This window comes from Buceros rhinoceros, unplaced genomic scaffold, assembly GCF_000710305.1.
Source record: "Buceros rhinoceros silvestris isolate BGI_N320 unplaced genomic scaffold, ASM71030v1 scaffold14583, whole genome shotgun sequence".
Taxonomy (NCBI): Eukaryota; Metazoa; Chordata; class Aves; order Bucerotiformes; family Bucerotidae; genus Buceros; species Buceros rhinoceros.
Window position 1 is genome coordinate 36793 of NW_010405637.1, and position 19375 is coordinate 56167.

General features: G+C 44.5%; 1 protein-coding gene across 1 annotated transcript in view; it reads right to left on the reverse strand.

Annotated features, from left to right (window-relative positions):
• The window catches only part of FAM13C (family with sequence similarity 13, member C), a 38466-nt gene that overhangs the window by 7765 nt on the left and 11326 nt on the right, over window positions 1-19375 (reverse strand). The window contains exons 5-9 of the mRNA XM_010133818.1: window positions 12557-12623; window positions 7265-7415; window positions 2595-2805; window positions 1545-1683; window positions 134-215 (exon numbers count right to left, since the gene is read on the reverse strand). Of these exons, the coding sequence (XP_010132120.1) occupies window positions 134-215; window positions 1545-1683; window positions 2595-2805; window positions 7265-7415; window positions 12557-12623 (650 nt within the window). The remainder of the gene's footprint in view (window positions 1-133; window positions 216-1544; window positions 1684-2594; window positions 2806-7264; window positions 7416-12556; window positions 12624-19375) is intronic.

A 19375-nucleotide genomic window follows, 5' to 3' on the forward strand; every position in this document is an offset into this window, starting at 1 on the left:
GGAAAACCAGTAATTTTTAATAAACTAGGAAGGATGGACCAGCCTTATGAGCGTGAAGAAACTAAAATATTCCAGGTACATTCGTACCTCCAAGAGCTCCAGCAATAAAGTGACCCAACACGTTATTATGTACCTTTGAGCTGCTTACGGCCTTTGGCCAAATCATTCATCCATTTCAGCACTTCGGGGTTGGAAGTCTTGTCCCCGTGAGAAGGCTGAGAAAAAAGGAAGAGTAAAGCAGAAGTAATTGATGGTTTTACCACCAAACGGGTGAGGACCTATCTGCGCCCAGCGTGCTGAAAAGGTCCGTGGTGCCAGCTGCACTGTCTCACAGTGTCATCAAGCATTCGGTTCAGTCATGGTCCTGATTTATCTCTCCTGACTTATCTCTCCCCATTGTGGCATGGTGCTACATGGATCTGAGTATTTGGGCTCTGATCTTAAAAACACCGACAGTAAATCCCTGACTAATTGGATAAGTAATCCCAGTGACTCCAAAAGGACTGATCTAATGCTAGTTGGGTTCCTCAGTGATTTCCAGGATGAAGAACTCTGTCCCTTGCAGCTTTAAGATAGGGATCCTCTTGGGAAATAGCACTTTAAAACTTTCAACTGAGCTACTTAATTAATCAAGTGAAAAAAATTGATTAATCAAATGAAAAATGAAGAACAACTAACAAAAGCTTTGCCTATCAGTTCTTTCTTTGCACTTAGAAATTGCCTCCAGATTAAAATCAACTTACACTGGCTCTTCAAAACTCAGCCATTTAAAATGGCAGTAACAGATTTGCAGAAAATATTTTGAAATAATTCAGAAAATTCTCTGAAATAATTTCTTTTCTGGTCACAGCATGATGACTGCTTAGGAATTAAATTTTTCTCCTAAGAGTATATGATGACCGTGGGGCAGATTCGCAAACGTGCATTTAAGTTTGCAGGCATTGATGCAATTACAAGGTAATACACAATTTCCTTCATTTTCACTTTAATGTGGTGATGAAATACCCAAAACATCCCTGTCTCATCTCGGCCACATCCGTAGCATCGTGGGTGTCTCGGTGTGTTTCCTTTGCGCAATGGCACACGCTGCACAGAGCACACCACTGACCTCAGACAAGCCCCCACCATTTTCACCTCTCTAATAACATCTGCTGTCAGCTTCTCTTGAGCCTGAGCTTTGCAGGCTTACAGGAGCCTGTCTCAACCAGGGAATCTGCGCAGCAGAGCAATGGTTTCCAAGCAAATGACTTCTACAAAGTAAACAAGTAGTTTTTCATCTCTGGAATAGTTTTGGCTCACAGGCCCCTCAGCTGTGTTCCACCGATTTGCACTTCTCACACATCTGGAAGATGGGTATTTTGTGACAAAGGAGATCCAAAGAATCCGGAAATTAGAGCCTCAGAACTGCTGTGTGCACTGGGAGATGATAAAAATATCCTCCCTCATTAATGATGTTCCTATTCCACCAAAAACAACCTTTCTGCTATTGTTTTGCATAACTCACCTGCCTTTTGGAGTATTTATCTTTTCCATTATTATCTTACCAGGTACTTTTTTTCTTGCTCAAACTTTTCTTCATACTTCCTAATTTTTCTCTTGAGACTCTGAAGATGCTTCGTAAGTTGTGCTACTGTTTGTGGTTCTTTGCACTCTTCACAGTTACATCTAGAAGAACTTCTTGGCCTGCAAAAGCCAAAATCAGAGTGGCTGGATCAGCAAACTGGCTATCATGGACCGTGCCGTGTTTCAGGCATGCTTAACCCTTTCCTAGCACTTCAGAACTCGCAGATTTTTCACTCAAGAGAGTTCAGTTTTACCAAGTAAACATAAATAATTGCTTTTGCTTGAAGGTAATCCCAGGGAATACTGGGAATGGGTTCACCACCTGTCTTTCACCCTCTTTCTTTTTAAGTAATTGTGGGATTTCTGCATATTTTTTCCAAAGTTTAATCTAGGAGGTCACAATCTGATCCAGTATTTACATTTAAACTCCACATCTGACTTCACAGCTCTTCCAGCTGTAACAGGAGACTTCAACAACACAATCTGTGTAAGTGAGCTCAGGGAGTTCTTTATCGCCTCAAATAAACATTATCACTTTGAAGGCAGTTTAGTTCCTGATTTTTTACAAGAAGAAGGTAACAGTTCTGATTGTCCTTCACAGGCAGCTGACAGCTCTGTGTTTAAGTTTTTAAGAAAGTTTGGTTTCTGTCTCACTGGGTGTCTGGAGATGACATATATGGGCCTTTCATATGCCCTGTGACACGCTCATCTCTAGCGAGTGACTCAAGCTATAGTTCTGTCATAGCTGAAATTTTCAGTATTACACCTTGATAGCCCTCTCTCTGTTATGGTCAGACTAAGTACTAACTAACATTTAAAGCTGTCCTTGCTAACTATAATTAACAACAACTTCAAATAATATCGTGCCGCGTTATGAATGACAAAATGCTGCTGCTGGTACTGTGAAGTAATCATGTTAAAATATGCTACAAAAGGAAAATTTCTTGTTTATGATGTAACAGTAACATGAAGAGGCAAAGATGTACAAAAATGAATTAAAAATAAATAAGGATTAAAATATCTTTTCTTACATCATGAAAGGTTGAGCACTTGGTGGAGAAGGGGCAGACTCTGTGTCTAGATTAAACCTCTGGCTTTGGCTAAAGATAGAGCAGCGCGGTGACAGAAGAGGATTGTCTCCATCCGTAATGTGATACAGCAGTCGACTGGTCCCTAGGGAGTGATGTTCTTGCGGGCTGCTCTCCGGGTCGTTCTGCCAGTCTCTGTGGGCTGGCACAGGCTCTAGAATGAAAGCATAAACCAGTATGGAGTGGAGGTCGCTCACAAGATATTTAGCTACCTAGATAAACACACATCTATACCTACAAGTATCCGAAGTAAAGAGCAAATAGTTCAGCAAAGTATCACTTGCAGGGTGAACATAATACTGAGGTTGAGAAAATTGAAAGGACAGTTACAGCCTTGACGTAAAGCATTTCTGAGTTCCACAGGAGAAGGTATTTGTAACTACAAAGTGCAATATAATGATGGAGATTTTCCCAGAACAGCAGCATTAATTATAGTTTCACAGATCCATTTGCTTTTGGAAGCCATATTCCTGAGGAAGATGCTGAATGTACAAAACTAGAGCAAGTTTAATTTTGTGATTTAGCATTTAGAGAAAGGGAGATCAAAAATGGACGCCAGTGTTGCTTGCAGTACCCTGCAGAATTCTGTGAAGGTCTGAAGAAACGTATCCGTGGGTCTGAAGAGCACATGATATGACAGTACCATTCAAGGTAGTATTCAAGGTGGTGTTCCACCACGCATGGATTTATTCAGAGAAGAGCAGTCAGGATTAGAAAAGTGATTTCCCCTTCACTTCCTTTCTGTTTTCTTCTTTGTACATAGGACACGACATTCCCATGGTGAATGGGTATTTCTTTCAGGGTTTTAGTGGAACCTGGGCAGTACCTTGTATTTGTCCTCTGCCCAACAGACACTGAAACTACATCCCACTGCACTGGGGTGGTGGGAACAAACCAGCTCTGAAGGGCACCCTTCACAGAAAGCAACTATTGATTTTAAAAATAATGGTTACGATGGCCTAAAATGTCATTTCATCAGGCACGATCGGACTGTCTTTGCTTTACAGACAACAAAAAATCCAATTGTACATTTAGTTTAGTCGGTTGTGCAAAAGTTACGCAGGACTTTTGTTCATCTACTCCAACAGCACCAATGATTATCATTATGTTGCACATTTTCACAACCAGACAGTGTAGTTGATTATTAATTTTAACCAGGCCTCCTTCCTCCAAGTACTTCATGCTCTGTAGGTCAAATTCAACTCTCTAAGATAACAGAGCAACACCCGAAACTTCTGAATCATGTGTGAGATTCAAATCCTGCCCCCCACCCCGAGAGATCCAGAAAAGCATCTGGGAGAAGCAAGGGCACAGACAACATACTGTGATAGTGGCTGGAATAAATGTTATTCTGCAAGAAAAGTGGTGTCTCTTTCAGGCAGGTAATCGTTCCTTCCTGCAAGACTTCAAAAAATTATTAGTTTTGGTTGGGTTTTAGTTTGTTGGTTTTTTTTTTTTTTGCTTCTGGAAAACAATATTGTCAAAGAGAAGAAACTGGCCTCCTTTTATTTCACCATCTTTGAAGGTCAAGGACCATATAGTCGTTGTGAAGGACATTGACTAAGAATAGCTTCACTAGTTCTTGTGCTCTGTTCTTAAAAGGAATACATTCTTTTATAGTCACATGAAGTAGCAGTCTCCTTACTGTGAAAGGAAAAGGATGCCATAAAAAATCAGCCAGGCTGTGTATGGTTGGTGCAGGAAAACAGTCTCCAGCATTCGAACTCTGATTTTCTGCGGTCCTAGAGGCACTCCTCTTGCAGGAGGCAGCCTGTACTGCTCGTAAACTATGTGGTCACAGACTTCTTACTCCTTTTCACATTTGCAACCAGGCAATTTTATTAGGTCCAACCCAGTCTGGGAAATGGAAGAAAAGTTGGTGTTCAAGGCTAAACTCTCCTGGGAGAGGAGTGGACAAGTAGTCCACCAAGCAGAGCAGCTCTGGTGTAACTCCAGACACACAGAGCTGTAGAGTCCAAGGAGGTTCGTTAATTCAGCCAGCAAATGAAAGGGGGACAGCCTGCACGCCAGGTGAGTGTGGCAGCAGGGCTCTTCCTATTCTTCGGCACCGGGGCTGTCTGACAGCGCTGCTCCGCTACAGCTCACAAACTGGTGCAGCTGTGCTATGGCCCCAGAAAGGTTTTAGTCCTGACTCGACCGCAGCTGTGTGAAATCACTACGTACCGTCCAGTAGGTGCGTACTTGACTTCAGTCACGTGACAAGTCATACAGTACAAGGCTGTACTTCCGATGTGATATTCTTTAGGAAAAATAAATAATACCCCAAACTCTGCTGTATATAAACCAGAATTTGCAGATGTAACATGTTCATCCCTCAACACATTATGTCTGTGAATGCCAGCACTAGTATTTTTAATTTAAAAGACATTTAGAACACCCTGTAGTTAAGTTCAGCTGCTTGCTGCTCAACTCACATATTTGATGTCTACTCATATCCAAAAGCTATAGAGCTTACTCACGTTCTGCTTCTCTTTTTTTCCTTTAAAAAAAAAAAATAGCTCGATACCCTCTTGCAATTCTTTATGGTCTCACTCTGCCAGCTCCAATTCAAGTTTTCACGTATTCTAAAGTAAACTGGAAATTGTCGACTTTGCTCAGAAATAAGAGTTATGTTCTCCCCTTAAAACTGGCATCCTGAAATACCCTCTTATTTTCCCAGACTGTTCTACCTTCATTCACCTCACATATAATCTATTTTTCCTCTGTTTTTGTTGACTAGGATGTGAAACAAAATAAATTAAATAGACTACACAGTCATGTTTATTTTTAAAATACTACATTTGCCCATTGTTAATATTGGAATGTTTATTGCCCAATTCACGGAGCAACGGCTAACAACCTGAGATGTATTTTACATGGCTCTGAAAACTCTCTTCCCAGCCTGCTACAAACCTCTGGAATTCCATCCAAGTTTGAGCTGAAGTAGCCAACAGTCCTATATGACAACTGTTCCTAAACTTGGTGTATCAGGAGATTTCAGCAGCAATTTAAGAGACAGAATTAGGACTGGCTCCATCTATGCAAAATGGCAAGTTATTAACAAACCTGCAAATCACAGGGCAGATGCTAGGAGGAATGAGCACACATTCAAATCCGTTAAAGAGGTCGGTTTTAACTGAAGCACAAGGTAGAACTGCTGGAAGGACAGAGCACGCTCTGAACTGCGTGAGAGAAATGCTACATCATCCAAGCCGTGCTTGTGTGGCTGGAGACGGGCAAAGAGGAGCTAGAGAGGGTGCCAGAAGCAGGGGTCTCTAACAGTGTTGAAATAAAAGAAAATCCAATCAAACCAGCAAAAATAAGCAAAGGGAGCAATTATGAAACTACCAGAACAAAATAACTCAGTAAACTACTGGAAAAGGAGGAGAGACCCACCCTGGCATAACAGAAAAAGAGTCAGCGCAGATTTTGGATGGGCTGCAGAATGCTCTGCCCATGCAGCACAGATCTGTCTGTGCCTCAGGTCCACGCCAAGGGACCAGCACCAGTGCAGGTTCCATCCCTGTATCCAAGAGCTATTTAGGTATTTGCCCAGCTGGGCTAAAGCATCTTTTTTTTTTTTCCCCAGTTAAAACCCAGGATATTTAGTGGGTTTTACACTCCTTCATCTTTATCATAATTTGGGTTCTGTGTACCTTTTCCCTCAATTGTGCAATGCAAACCTCAGTTTGGAATTTCTTAAGTGGAACGCTATCGTGTGGTCTTTTAGGTAAATAACTTAGCTATTGTTACTTCTGGCTGAAAATTCTGAGCAAGCAGCTTCTGAAATAAGTTCTTCTGAGTGCAGCCTTTGTTCTGACGGAAACCATCGAATGCAAAGGGATCACCGACCTATCTGCCTTAATTCAGCCCATACATGGTGAACGACTTAGGTGTTCCTGTATTCCAGTCACTTGCCTTCGAGATGCATTAGTCATACCGCCTGTGACCTATTTTCCAGGAACCGTGATTCCTCTTCTACTGAGCATCACGATTCTGCCAGCCCTGGGACTACGAGCTATGAATTGACAAAAAACAGCGCCAAGCCTTCGGGCTATTTATTTGCAAGGGCTGGGGAAAGAGGGAGAGGTAACACACCACAGTCTGCCCCAATGGGTAATAATACAGGCTCATGAATGATTAAAATCCACATGCTGTGAAACTCACCTTCGCTATCTCTCTGCTGATGCATTAAATTAAAATCAATAATAGGAGAAATGAAGTGGTATTGCTCTCACAAAAAGAATGACAAAAATAGAATTACACTATATGGCAGGTGAGCTCACATGATACAGACACAGGCACTAAAGAGAATATATTTACTCGGAAGAAAAACCAAAAATAAAGACATCAGGATTCTTAAAACCTGTCTGAAAAGCAAGACTCTCCTCAGCAAATCAGCACGTCAGAGCCATTCATTTTGGTTCTTTTATGTGGTATCACCCCTTTTCACACTGCACAGCGTTTGCGTCGGGAAATGGGGCTTTGCTTTAGCTCTGCACTGTTTCCCCGGGGACTGCGAATCCGGTATCAAACTGCAGGTCACACGGCTGTTTTATAATTGCAGATGAGAACGCACCATGCCACAGTGTGGTCACGACACGGTTGCTTACCTCCACAACTCGCCCCATCAGCTTGTGCGCTGGTTTGGACCGAGGAAAGGGCTGGATCCTTGGGTGCCGGCAGCTGAGGAGTTTCTTCCTGGGTCTGCAGAAATGCAGAGCACAGATCGCTTTCAAGGGCTTGTAGCTTCAGCAAAGAATTCTGCAGACAAAAGCAGAACATTGGGCTAGAGAGAGAACAACGGACCACAGCGACAGCTCCTCAACTCGCTGAGCCCATCAGCAGCGCCTGCAAAGGGCTGTTCCACTTGCAACTCTGCGGACGTGCAGGAGAACAAACGTGCGCTATTCCACGAGTTTCGTGACTCCTGGTTATTTTGGTCCCAATTTACATGGATTATTCATGACACGTGGGAAAGACGACTTCGTCAGCAAAAGACGATTTATTCTAGGAAGTCACACTGAGGTGGTGTCCCTTTTCGTGGTCTCCAAGCAATACATTAAGCAGGCGTTTCATTCATTGGGCTGACATCACAATCTGATGACATTATGTCCCTCCCCACTTACCATTCATAAAAAACCAAGCCCCCCCCTCCAGCCAGTGAGGGCAGTACGCAGCAGCACACAAAGGGTTACTGAGAGCACCCTCCCTCCTGGGATTCTTGGAAGAGCTATTTTTTAATTAGCTTTTTTAGAGGTATTTCTTTCTGTAGACACAGCTTTTATGTAGGCTGCTGCTTCTGCAGGGCAACCAGATCATTTCCTATCGGCTGCAGAGGTAAAATTAACAGATCATTGTCACTTGCTGCAGACAAATCAGTGAGGACAAGGCTCCTTATCTGTAACATCACTTCCAGCCTCTGTGTCATGCTGGGCCCGCTCCTCCTTCTCTTCCCTCCTGCCGCCTGCAATATTCAGCTGCACAATCTGACACGAGCACCTCGCAGTGATGTAAATGCTGTGAAAGCCCTAATCCCCATCTGACCGGGCAAAATGCGTCACTACCCACACCCCGTGCGTTCGGTCCCCCTCTCTGAAGGGAAACACAGCTTGCAACAGAAAACAAAACCGCACAAGGCTGCCTTAATAATCACGCAGAATATACATAAAATGTCGAGTCACTCAAATGGTACGTTTTTGTGAAGAGTGTTTTCTGAAAAAAATCTGAGTTCCAACAGGAAAATAAAATCCCCAAGTTTATACCCTGAGAAGCTCCTTTCCCCTCCCTGTCAAAGACCTGAAGCCAATTTATCAATTTGCTTAACAAAATAACAAATCTGTTTATTGGGATCATTTCCTTTGCGTAACAATGTCACCTGTGTAGTGAGTAGATTAATAGGTCTCTTTTTTTGTTTTTGTGTTACTACAGCCCTTCTAGAGTGAAGGATGCCCGTGCTTTTAGGTTAAAAAAATAAATAAATAAAAAAGGAAACTGAGAACAGCAGGGAAGACTTCCAGCCTTGGTCCTTTCTTTCCTTTTCTAGAAGCCAGTGAGTGAAAAGGAAGCAGAAAGTAGCTCTGTCCAGGAGATATCTCAAAATAGGGAAGTTTCTAAAAAGCACAAGGTCACCATAACCAGATCCCTGCAACCCTCTCTGTGCTGTCAGAGTGCTTCAAACTCCATATCCCGTTCCACAAAACAGATTAGGTTACAACCAAACACCAGGACTTTGCCCTCAGCTGAGGTCAAAAAGGAAATCCAGGAATACCCTCCTTCTCGTGGCCCCAGAGCAGACAGGAGCTCTGGCCGAGCCTGTCAGAAGCAGCTGGCCATTAGAGTCAGGGGAGCAAAGAAATGGCTTGTGCTATACTCAGAATTAAGTTCCTCTCACCTGCTGTCAAGACACACTTTGACATCTCATCCTATAAAACCAGGAAAGAATCGATTGCAAGATCAAGCACTGGTTCATATTAAATGTAACACTGTTCTTCAAAAATACGGCGTGAGATGGAGCTGGTTTCTGTGACCTGAGGCAGAAGATACTTGCACTGTTCCCAGGTGCAGGCTGCATTAACAACCTCCCATCCCCTGGCCCAGCTGCCATTTGTAAGGAGAATTTTCTCGTCTTGATCAACAGTGCCTCATCTGCACTCCTCAGTTACTCCAGGACTCACAAATCAGTGGGGACTCTGATCCCAGCCCAGAGCTTATCATGAGAACTGCTGATGGCAAGTGAGGAGAACACTGGCGGACGTACCAGAAGAACATGCCAATAAGGAGAACATAGGTGAATAATCGACAAAAACACCCAACCTTTGCAGACTGTTACTTCAAGCATTTGCAAAAAAATTCCCATGTCAAGAACATACGTGCACTTTTCGTCACTGTTCCTTACGATACGTGAACATCTACAGCAATCCAGTATGAAAGCATTCTCACAGATTGCATTGTCAACGGTGTGTTTCAGCAATGCTGATGCTGTAATTCACTAGCTGGTTTATACTCAGTTGCTCTAAATGATGTTTTTCTCCCATCGTGGAAGGTGAGTCAATGGCAAATTTCCAGTCTCTGCCAAATACTAAAAAAATGTGATCTAATAATAATAATAGAAATGTTTTATATGATATCAGGAACGTGCTCTTGACAGGGATTTGATGCAGGGAGAAAAGTAAGCAGCCTTGATCATTCTGGTGTTGCCAGGGAGATGACGAATCTGGAGTACACTATCAGCCTCGTCTTACTCCTCAAACACAGCCGAGTGCTGTGGTAGTGCCACAGCGCGCTGTCCGTGAAAAGCCACCATCTATTTATGCCAAACCAGTTACCACTGGTGATTGACTGGAGTAATTTAAGCTGTGGTGTGTTATATCAGCTAATGATCTCAGTGCAAATCCTTCACACTAGAAGTTCATTCCAGCTTTACTGTGCTGCCTAACACTGGTGTTTTGGGGGCAGTAGTTCCTGATCCATCCTAACACAAAGGAAAGGACATACTAACATTTAAAATGGAATCTCAAGTTCCTTTGGAAAAATAACCATATTGGTGCCTCTTAAGAACAGGATTTTGCAAGTTTGAAAAAGCAGCAATTACAATTGTCTCAGACAAAAGTTTCTAATTTCTTCTTATGCCCTCTTGAAGTGACGGACAATTCAAAGAACTCGAGCTATGCCAGTTCCGATAGAAGGAGAAAAAACATCCTCCTCCACGGGGAGAGCAGATGGCTGACCGTGGCCAAAAGAGAGCCTCTGCTGCCGGAAAGGATTTCTGCCCCTGATAAAGCGTTACTATCACCAGCATCCTTTGTTTCACCCTTGCAGACGTCCCATGGTCTGGTCAATATAAGAACTGAGGGAAGAGGGAAAGGGAACAGGTCTGCCCCATCTGTGGGCCCTGCCTGGTCTCAGTCTGGGGGAAAGGAGGAGAAGCAGAGCCTGGACTTGGTGCTTACTGCACAAACTGAAGCCACCTGGCCCTGCACATGGTGTTTTCCTCCAGGCCAGAGAGGCAGCTATTCTATTACATCCAGTTTATTGATGGATTTACTGGAGTTATGAAATCAGCTGGGGCAGAGAAGGAAAATAAGCCAAGCTTTCTGCATTTAATGGCCTTTGGAGTGATTCATATCGAAAAGAAACTGAGCAAATATCAGACTGTTCAATTTCTTCACTCCAAGGAAATTATATGCTTTTATATGTCGCATTGGAAGAGCGATGTAGAACAGCATCTCCCCTGCTTTGTAATCTGAGAGTTCAGGTTTAAAATAAGATAGGCATATTTTCTGTGAACGTAAATAAATCCCTGCAGTATCTGTTGCGGCAATATTTGTGTCTCGAGGCATATGACATTTTCAATTCAGAACCTCCTGTATGGGCAACAGACAAGTAACAATAAGATAGAACAAGATATGCCCTGGGTCTGCACAACACTGCAGCGGAGAGAGACACCACTTGCTCTAACCCAAGGAGGGAATTTATTTTCTTACAACTCGTGTCCATTTGCAGTAGCCCTGAGACACAACCCGATCTAAGATTTTTTTGCACCTTTGCTCATTCCCCATAAATTATTAGCCATTTATTTTAATTTCTGATCTAATTATCCGGTTTAGTATCTTAAACTTATTTTATTTAATGTTATGTCTTAACCTTTAAGGAATGCTTTGCAGGAGTTTTAAATGGAAGCTTGTCAGCAGAAGCTTTGGTGATTATTTGCAATAGGGTTTCTCAAAAGAAAAAATTAAGCAATGATTTCTCCCAGGGCCTTAACTGGCTAGAGGGAGGCTTGCTGAGCAACCTTCCATCAGCTAGGGAGTGTGCCTGACTAGTTAGTGCTGAGATTTTCAACAGCAAGCTGCACAACGACGCAAATGCACAGGAAATAATTCAGTGTAAGGAGGAGATGAAGCCCAAATCCCTTTGAAAGGACACATCGTGGTTTTCCCCTAGTGAAAGTCAGGCATCTGTTAATAGACAGAGAGGTTCTGCTTATCATGGAAACAATGCTGTCTATTCCGTGGTTTGACTGGAATGGGCTTCTCGGCCCCCCTCCCACTGCCCCCCTAGCTCTTCTTTTCCACTGCTGCTGTTGTTCTGATGTCTCGGTCTACACTTAACAATCCTGTCTGCTCCGTGTTTAAGCCCAGTGTCGTCCATCGCCCTCGCCGTGTGTAAGGAGACTGTGCTAGCACGCAGATACCCTTGTTTGTGGCAGATGCTTTATAACGTTTCCTACTCTGAGTGGTTGCAAAGCCTGGGTTTGGCCTCCAGTATATATTGCTGATGGTGAGAATCGAGCCTGGGTTCATCCATTGTTGGAGATGCTCACACAACCAGCTGCTTTGTACTCTACTCTCACCCCATCCTCCTGCCGTAACTGCTGTGAAAACAGCTCTTATTTCAAGTGTCACAGGTGTTCCCTGGCTCTCCTGGCATCCCCTCTGGACGCCAAATCTCCCCTCCTCCCACTTTACAACAGCAGCACCTTTTCCACTGCATTGTACTGCTCGGATGCAGCAACCTTGAGAACTCCTTATTTTTAAAGAAAACGTAATTGATAGCTGAACATTTTTGAGGTGTAATATGAGGAAAAAATAAAATGTTCTTGGAAGATGGCCTTTCACTCCATCAATATTGAGTGTTTAATTCTTTCCTGAGCACAAACAAAAAGCAGCATAAAGCTGGCTTAAAATATTTTTGAAATCTCTTGATTCTGGCTTTGAAACTATTGTAGCAGTCTCATAGCACATTTTTCAGCTTTTCTCAAAAAATATGACTCGAGTGACTCACTAAAAAGCTAATGTAAAATTCACAAGTGATCACATTATTCCAAGACCTTAGGATTAGCAAAAACCAGACATCTGATTCAAGATTTGTAACATCAGGTTCCAGCTTTGGGTTAAGCTTACCTCAGTTAAGTTGTTCAATTGCTCAGTTGCTTCTTTGGGTGGTGGAACGCGTGTGTTCTCATCTATTCTACAAAAGAAACCAAGAATGTTCACTCGATTGTTTATCTTTGCCACAAATATTTCAAACTTTTCATAAATTACAAGTCATAGGGTCAAGTTGTTTTATTAAGTAAGTACCACCTCTGTGGAAGTTATATCTGTATTTTATACCTCATTCAAAACACCAGCGATTTTCCTGGAATCCTAAATTATATACTGAAACTGCAAATGAGGTCCTGGAAACTCTGACATTGAAATCTGGGCTCACTCCGTCACACAGAAAAAGTTTCACAGAAGTATGATCAGCTCTTAGTATTTTGGCGAGCTAATAGGGTTAAGGCCAAGAAAATGCTCAAACATATGTTTAAATCTAAGCACGATTTGTCCCACATGCTTTCAGTCAGGAGCAACAGTTTTCCTGTATCTGAGCCACAGAGAATAAATCTTGCCATATTTAAATTTGGTGTTATTTCGGGCTCCCAGCCTCCAACTTTCTGCTGAAGTTCTGTTTTGCGAACTTCACAAAGACCCCAGGGACTCTCACGAGGAGCTGGAAATCCTTTGAGTAAGAGAGATGTCCACATTTTCTATTGAGCTTCACTTTGCAGCCATCAGAGGTGTTCATGCCTTTGGTTCTTCCCTCAGGGTATTACTGCCTCTCCACGCGGAAATAGGAAAGGAAGGACCTGGACCAGCAAGTGGGAAATCTCTGCCCTATGATGATGGCGGAGGAGACAACGGTGCCCATCCAGTCAGAGGTGGTTGTGGCCTAAGGCTTCACACACCTACCGGTCTCAGGGCTGGTTACAAATTCACTCTTCCAAGGAATGAAACTGAAGCCTAAAAAAAACCTTCTCATGAATTAGGTGAGCAACCTGACAGCTTCCTGCTACAGGTCTGTCCTTCGCTCAGCTTCAAAGCCTGTCACGGGTGTGTTCGTGTAGGAGCAAAAATGAGTCTTTTCGGTGGTGGTACCTCTAGCACCAGAAAGGGAGGTTTCACAGGCCAGCCACCCTGCACCTCCCTCCAGACACACAGCTACGTGAGCAGGAGGCAGTGATTCCTGGAGGTGCTTCAGCAGCAAGGTGCCCTGGCTGACTGACTGCTCCACAAAAGCACCTATCTACACCTCCGTGTAGCTCTCCACATGGACACTTTTTCTACATGGGTATGGGGAGAGCAAATGGACTAATTTAAGAGAAATATTTATAGTTTGGTTAATAACATGTAAGGAAGGACCTGCAAGGCTACGAGCAGCTGAAGAATTCATTCACTAATGAAAAAAATATATTTAGGGTGATCTAATGCACTGACCTAGAGCTAGACAAAGTTCTACCTAATTCCCAGCTGTCTCACTCATGAGTCTTGCACTTTGGAGAGTAAAATGTTTACAGCACTCCCGAAGCACCACCTCCCTCTCCATCAACGCAGGTCGATGTTCCTCTCTGCTGTTTCTTGCATTTTCCTGTTCCTTTTTTGCTAAGAACGCTGGAGTAAGGTGCTCTTCGCTTTGCATTTTTTGGATTCTGGGGATACTGGAATCATTAAGGCCAGAAACCGTTAGTGCGTGAAGCCCGTTTACGTTAACAGTCCTATCTGTATGCTGAGCTGATCCTAATCCGTACAGAGCTTTGGGGTGCGCTTCTTGGTTTCCACCAAGGTGAACGGCTCTGTTAGGCAAATGCAGGTTATCTGATTGTCACCAGGCAACAAAGGGCTTACAAGTTAATAACTATGGGCTGGATTCTCCTCTCATTAAAAGTCAATCACAAAATACCCATTAACTTCAAAAGCAGCAGGAACAAGCCCTAATTTTCCATCTGTGCTGAGTACATTAGAATTATTTGAAGCCTTAGCTGAGATTTTGAATAATTGCAGCTGACTCATATTTTGTATAATTTACATCATGTAAAATAGTGAAAATGGATTTCTCTCCATGGCTACTACTCAAACATATGTAATTTCATTCTTTAGGAACTATAAAAGGCCTGATCTCTCGCTCTCCCCATAGAGCCAGGCTGTGGCAGAGTCATCCTGTACTGCATGGCACAGGTGACAAAGCTGCAACCCGGTAATACGCACATTTGAAGCCTGTGGACAGAACAAAACAACAAAAAATATCTAAATACTAATTATCATAGCAGAGCTCCTACCAGACTCCGAGGAGAAGCTCAATTTGCATGAGCAGTGTGTTGTTTAAAAAACATACCAGACCATGTCGGTTATTGAATTATGCGTGATATCACTTCTAAACCTGCATAAAACTCAAATGAAACCACATCATCTTAGAAACCAGGAAAAATGTTTAAAGATGACCTGGCCAAATTCACTTATTCCCCAGACAAAGCCCAGAAAGGAGCACTATGGTCTGTACTTCCAAGCCTAGTCCCGCCCAGCCCTGGGTTACACTAACCCCATCCTCGGGAGATGTTGCACCATAGCACCACACATGCTCGGGGCCTTGGGCCAATTACTGACCCAGGATAAATTCTGGCAAGTCAACCACACACTGTGCCATGGGATGAAACCTTGTTTCCAGGTTCACTTTCGGTCCATCCTGGCCCAATACTCCTTCCCTGTCTCCAGTCTAGCAATGGATTTTACCCTTCCCACCATGCGGGTGGCCGGCCAGGCTGACATGGCCGCTCAGGAGGGGCGGGCTCAGGGCTCCACCGGAGGACTGACGCAGCCCATCCACAGGTCACAGCGCACGAGTTCATGGAAAGGAAGACCCCACAACCAGCACACCAAAGTGCCAGCAAAACAAAAAGGTCCTTTCCGAGACCTCTGCAAATGGCAAATACACATCCTCGGATATGTCCTAGCCCACTCCTTGGGCAGTTCCTGAGTGCTGGCATAAGCCGCCAGCTGGAGGGCCGGTGTAGCAGTGCCTCTCTCATCACTCAGCCGTTACTTAAAGGCTGCCTGTGGATGGCCATGCTTGTTTTCTTTGCTGTGATCTCTTCTCATATCCACCAAGCACACTCCTGACTGGGGTTACAGTAAGATGCTATTTTTTTTTTTTTTTTTTGCCCCTCTGTCCTTTTCCCATCCCTCCCTTTTTTCTTTCTTTTTTTTTCAAGTGTATTGCAACCCAAGAGCTTGCTCAGGGACTTTCCATGCCTTGATACAGAAAGTAGTACTGGAACCATAAACATCAGTATTTTAAAATCAGGATTCCTGAAGAAACTGTTCTTAGGAACTGCTCAGTCATTTCCCAGCAAAGCAACACTCCATCAGCAAATCCTGCTTCGCAGACACATACTGGTCGTGATGAATTTCTGCCAGGTCTGAGGCAGGGCTTGGGGAGAATCTGGCCAAGTTTCTTCCCTGCTCACCTGGCCTAGAACACAGCCTGACAGGCTCTGCTGGGCCCACCATATGGTGCGGGGACATCAGCATTTCTGCAGCTTCCCTGCTCCTCCCACGCACCCCAGAGTTGTAGCTGTTCAGCAGAAAGCGTGGAAATGATGAGAGTCCCCACCTGAACTGCTGTCTCCAAAGCTGCTTGCCTCGAAAACTGAACTGCTGAAAGCCTCGCTAGAGCTTGGTCTCCCTCAGGGGAGCGCAGAAACCCCGGGAAGCTCTGACTGAGCCCAAGATGCAGGGTAGCCCAGGGCTCCCAGCACTTCCATGTTTCCTGGAGAACAGTCATATAGGTCTGGCAGCAGCTGCCACCCTAGAGCCTCTGTAGAAATTAGGGACCAACCCAAGGACCAGACGAGTCCTGCTAAAGGAAACCACTGCACTCCCATTTTATATGGGGAATGGGGAAGAGGGGGGACTTTCAGGCATTTTTCTTTGGCAGGAAACTTAACCCCAAAAGCATAGTTCCCACACATACTTGGAATGCAACCCTCTCTGAAACACTGACATCCCCCTGCCCAGGAGTCCCGCGTTTCAGCCCCCTCCCTGTAGCAGGCATGTGAAGAGAACATGGCTCTCTGCTCAGGTGATGGCTCACACAGCTCTGCAGCCTGCACCAGCTCTGCTGATTGCCTTTGACAAGGCAATTGGTAAGAGCAGCTCTGGTAATCACATGTATTGTCCCACAGTGGCTTTCCTGTTCTCTGCTAAAAAAAAAAAAAAAAGCAACTCTCTTTATTGTAACATTTGTTCCTGGGGCCTGACTATACCTTTTATCTCCCAAAGGGGCAGATTACATCAGACTCGTACCCAAACCCAGCTACACACAATGACTGGAGCAGTATTCAAGGTAATCACAAAGTACCCCTCCCAAAAACAATCGACACAGACGATTGTATTTCTGTAGCTTGTTTCTCTTACATTGCCTGTTCTGTTCTTCCCTGTCACGTATCTGTTTTTAGCTGTCCCGTGCTCACTAGAACAGATTTTTATAAAACCTCTGCCCTTAAACTCCAGTGAGACTAACGACAGCCATAGCAGTCTGCAGAAAGTAAATTACAGCAGAGGCAACAACAAGCCACGCTAGAAATAATCAATCCTGCTTCTTGGTATGAGACAGAAATAAACGCTGTTTCTCCTCTCCTCCCCGCACGCACGTGCCCAGCGGCACCCCTGCAGCAGCGTGGCCATCTCCGCTTCTCCAAAAGACCAGAAAGCTTTTGGTCCATGAGTCAGCGATCTAGGCAGATGTTGTGTTCCAAAGCATCGCTAATTTTACCAGGAAGCCAGAAAAACCAGGATGGGAGATAGTGAAACTCAAGTTTAGAGGAGCTAGCAGATGTGTCCTGTCAAAACCTAGCTATGCTCGTGGCCTGCTGCCAAGGTGGAGTGCTTAACCTTTGCCATGTCCCAGAGCAGAGAAGGCAGAAAACAAGGCAGGACCTCATACTCTGGCAGCTATTCAACAGCCTCTGGCACAAGCCAGCTCTGCGATGCTGATGCAGCATGAGTGGAGACATGGGCATGTAACTGGTCTGGCCCTACCCAAGCTGATTGACAGCAGAGGAACCCTTAGGAGGAGTCACCGGACAGGGTGATCCTCAGACTGAAAGCTGTAACTTCAGTGTACGTAATTCAGCGTTGTAATTCAATCCCCCTGGGAGGTGGGAATGTTTTTCCCAAGGACAGTTAAGACAGTTAAAGCAAATCAAGAGTGTGCCTGAGGCCAGGGACCATGCACTAACACTTGTTGACTCCATGTCTGAAGCTCCTTGTTTGAGAGTAAAGTCGCCTCTGTTTTGTTGTAATAGAATCAGATTACGGTATGGCCAGAGCTGAGATGTGATCACTCTGCTTTCAGAGCTCTTAGCACGGTAAATCCAGGTACTGTTATTCCAGAGCAGGCTTCCTACGGAGCTACCCTGGTGTAAACAGGAATAAACAGAACAGTGAACAATGGTTTAAAACCAGGCAAAGCAAAAGGCCAGACTGTTGAAGAGGACAGGGGAATGTTGCTGTAGTTGCTGTTTTATTCATGCATACTCTGCTCTAGTTCTTATCTTTAAAGTCCACGTTTCTTTCATCCATCAAATTTAACCAATGTGATTCGGTTATCCACCCATAGACAGACCTCCCACGAGCAGAGCCGTTGGGTAGGTCTCACTCCCTGATACCAAACTCACTACACTCCTCTCCACAGGAAATCCAGGTGATTTTTCCCTAGCATGAAGAACGCCAGAAAAAGAGAAGGTGTGCTTCCTAGGCTGGGGCTAATCTGAACCACTTTCTGAGATGCAGTGTCTCAACTGCTCATACAAGCACTGGAGGGTGAAAGCAGTTAATTGTGGAAGCTAATTAAATGCTTGGTCATTCTACTAAAGCTTCCTCTGAGAGCACAAATCAGCGTCATTTACAAATGATAAAAGCCATGGTGAAGGCAACCAGTTCATTTCACATAAAGCACCAACCTGCCATCAGATGGCAACTGTCACTACTAACCTAGTCCTGACTAGAAACAGACCTCAGAGGTGATAAGCTCTGTACACCAGCTCGTTGTGCGCCGAGCCACTGAGCATCCCTGGGACATACAGCTGCTGCTCCAGTCCTTCCAGAGAGAGCCAGAGCCTCTGCCACACAGCACCAAGGCTGTCAGGTACCTCAAGACAGAGGACGAAGAGCAGAGCCCTGGCTCACCTGCCTGAAATGCCGCGTGCACAGCAAAGCAGGGCCAAACCAGCATCGGCGCGTGGGAAGTTTGTAAAACACCACCCCAAACCTGATGGCTGTGAAGGGCACGATCTTATTTATACAGCCAAGCCTGCCAGCAAGAGCTAAGTCTTATCCTTAGGACATGCTTTGACTGGTAGATTGGGTCAGCTGGGTGAGCTGAAACCCCATTTTTAGTCTTTTGCACAGCCATGAAGGATCCGAGGAGGAGCTGTGACTTCCAGTAGATACCAGAGCCGAGTTACTCCATCACCAGCTGCGTTACCTGCCATCAAGGCTTGAGGCACGCCTGAGCTGAACACCCTGTACCCTTCAGAGCACTGAAACGAGCACAGTTGCTGCAGCACCCAGGGTCTAAACTTTACAGAGCTGCACACCCAGGCTAAAATCAGGTGTGGAGGTTCCCGTTCCCATTTCTCAGTGAGAACACAGCTCCAAAAAAGAGTGAGGTAAGTCAGTGGTGGGGGAAGAAGAGAAGTGGTGCCAAGGTACTTTTGAAACTTGGCACAGAGAAATCAAAGTTTCTACTCCGAGGACGTAAGGGGCTTAAAAATGATGAAATTTGCATTCTTATCTTCATCCTTTTCGCTTTCTCCAATCAGTTCTAGCCCTATAAATACACAATACAACTTCCAGTGGGAGCCAGGAGCCTGAGTATTCTGAATATTTTATACAAAAGGCAGCAAA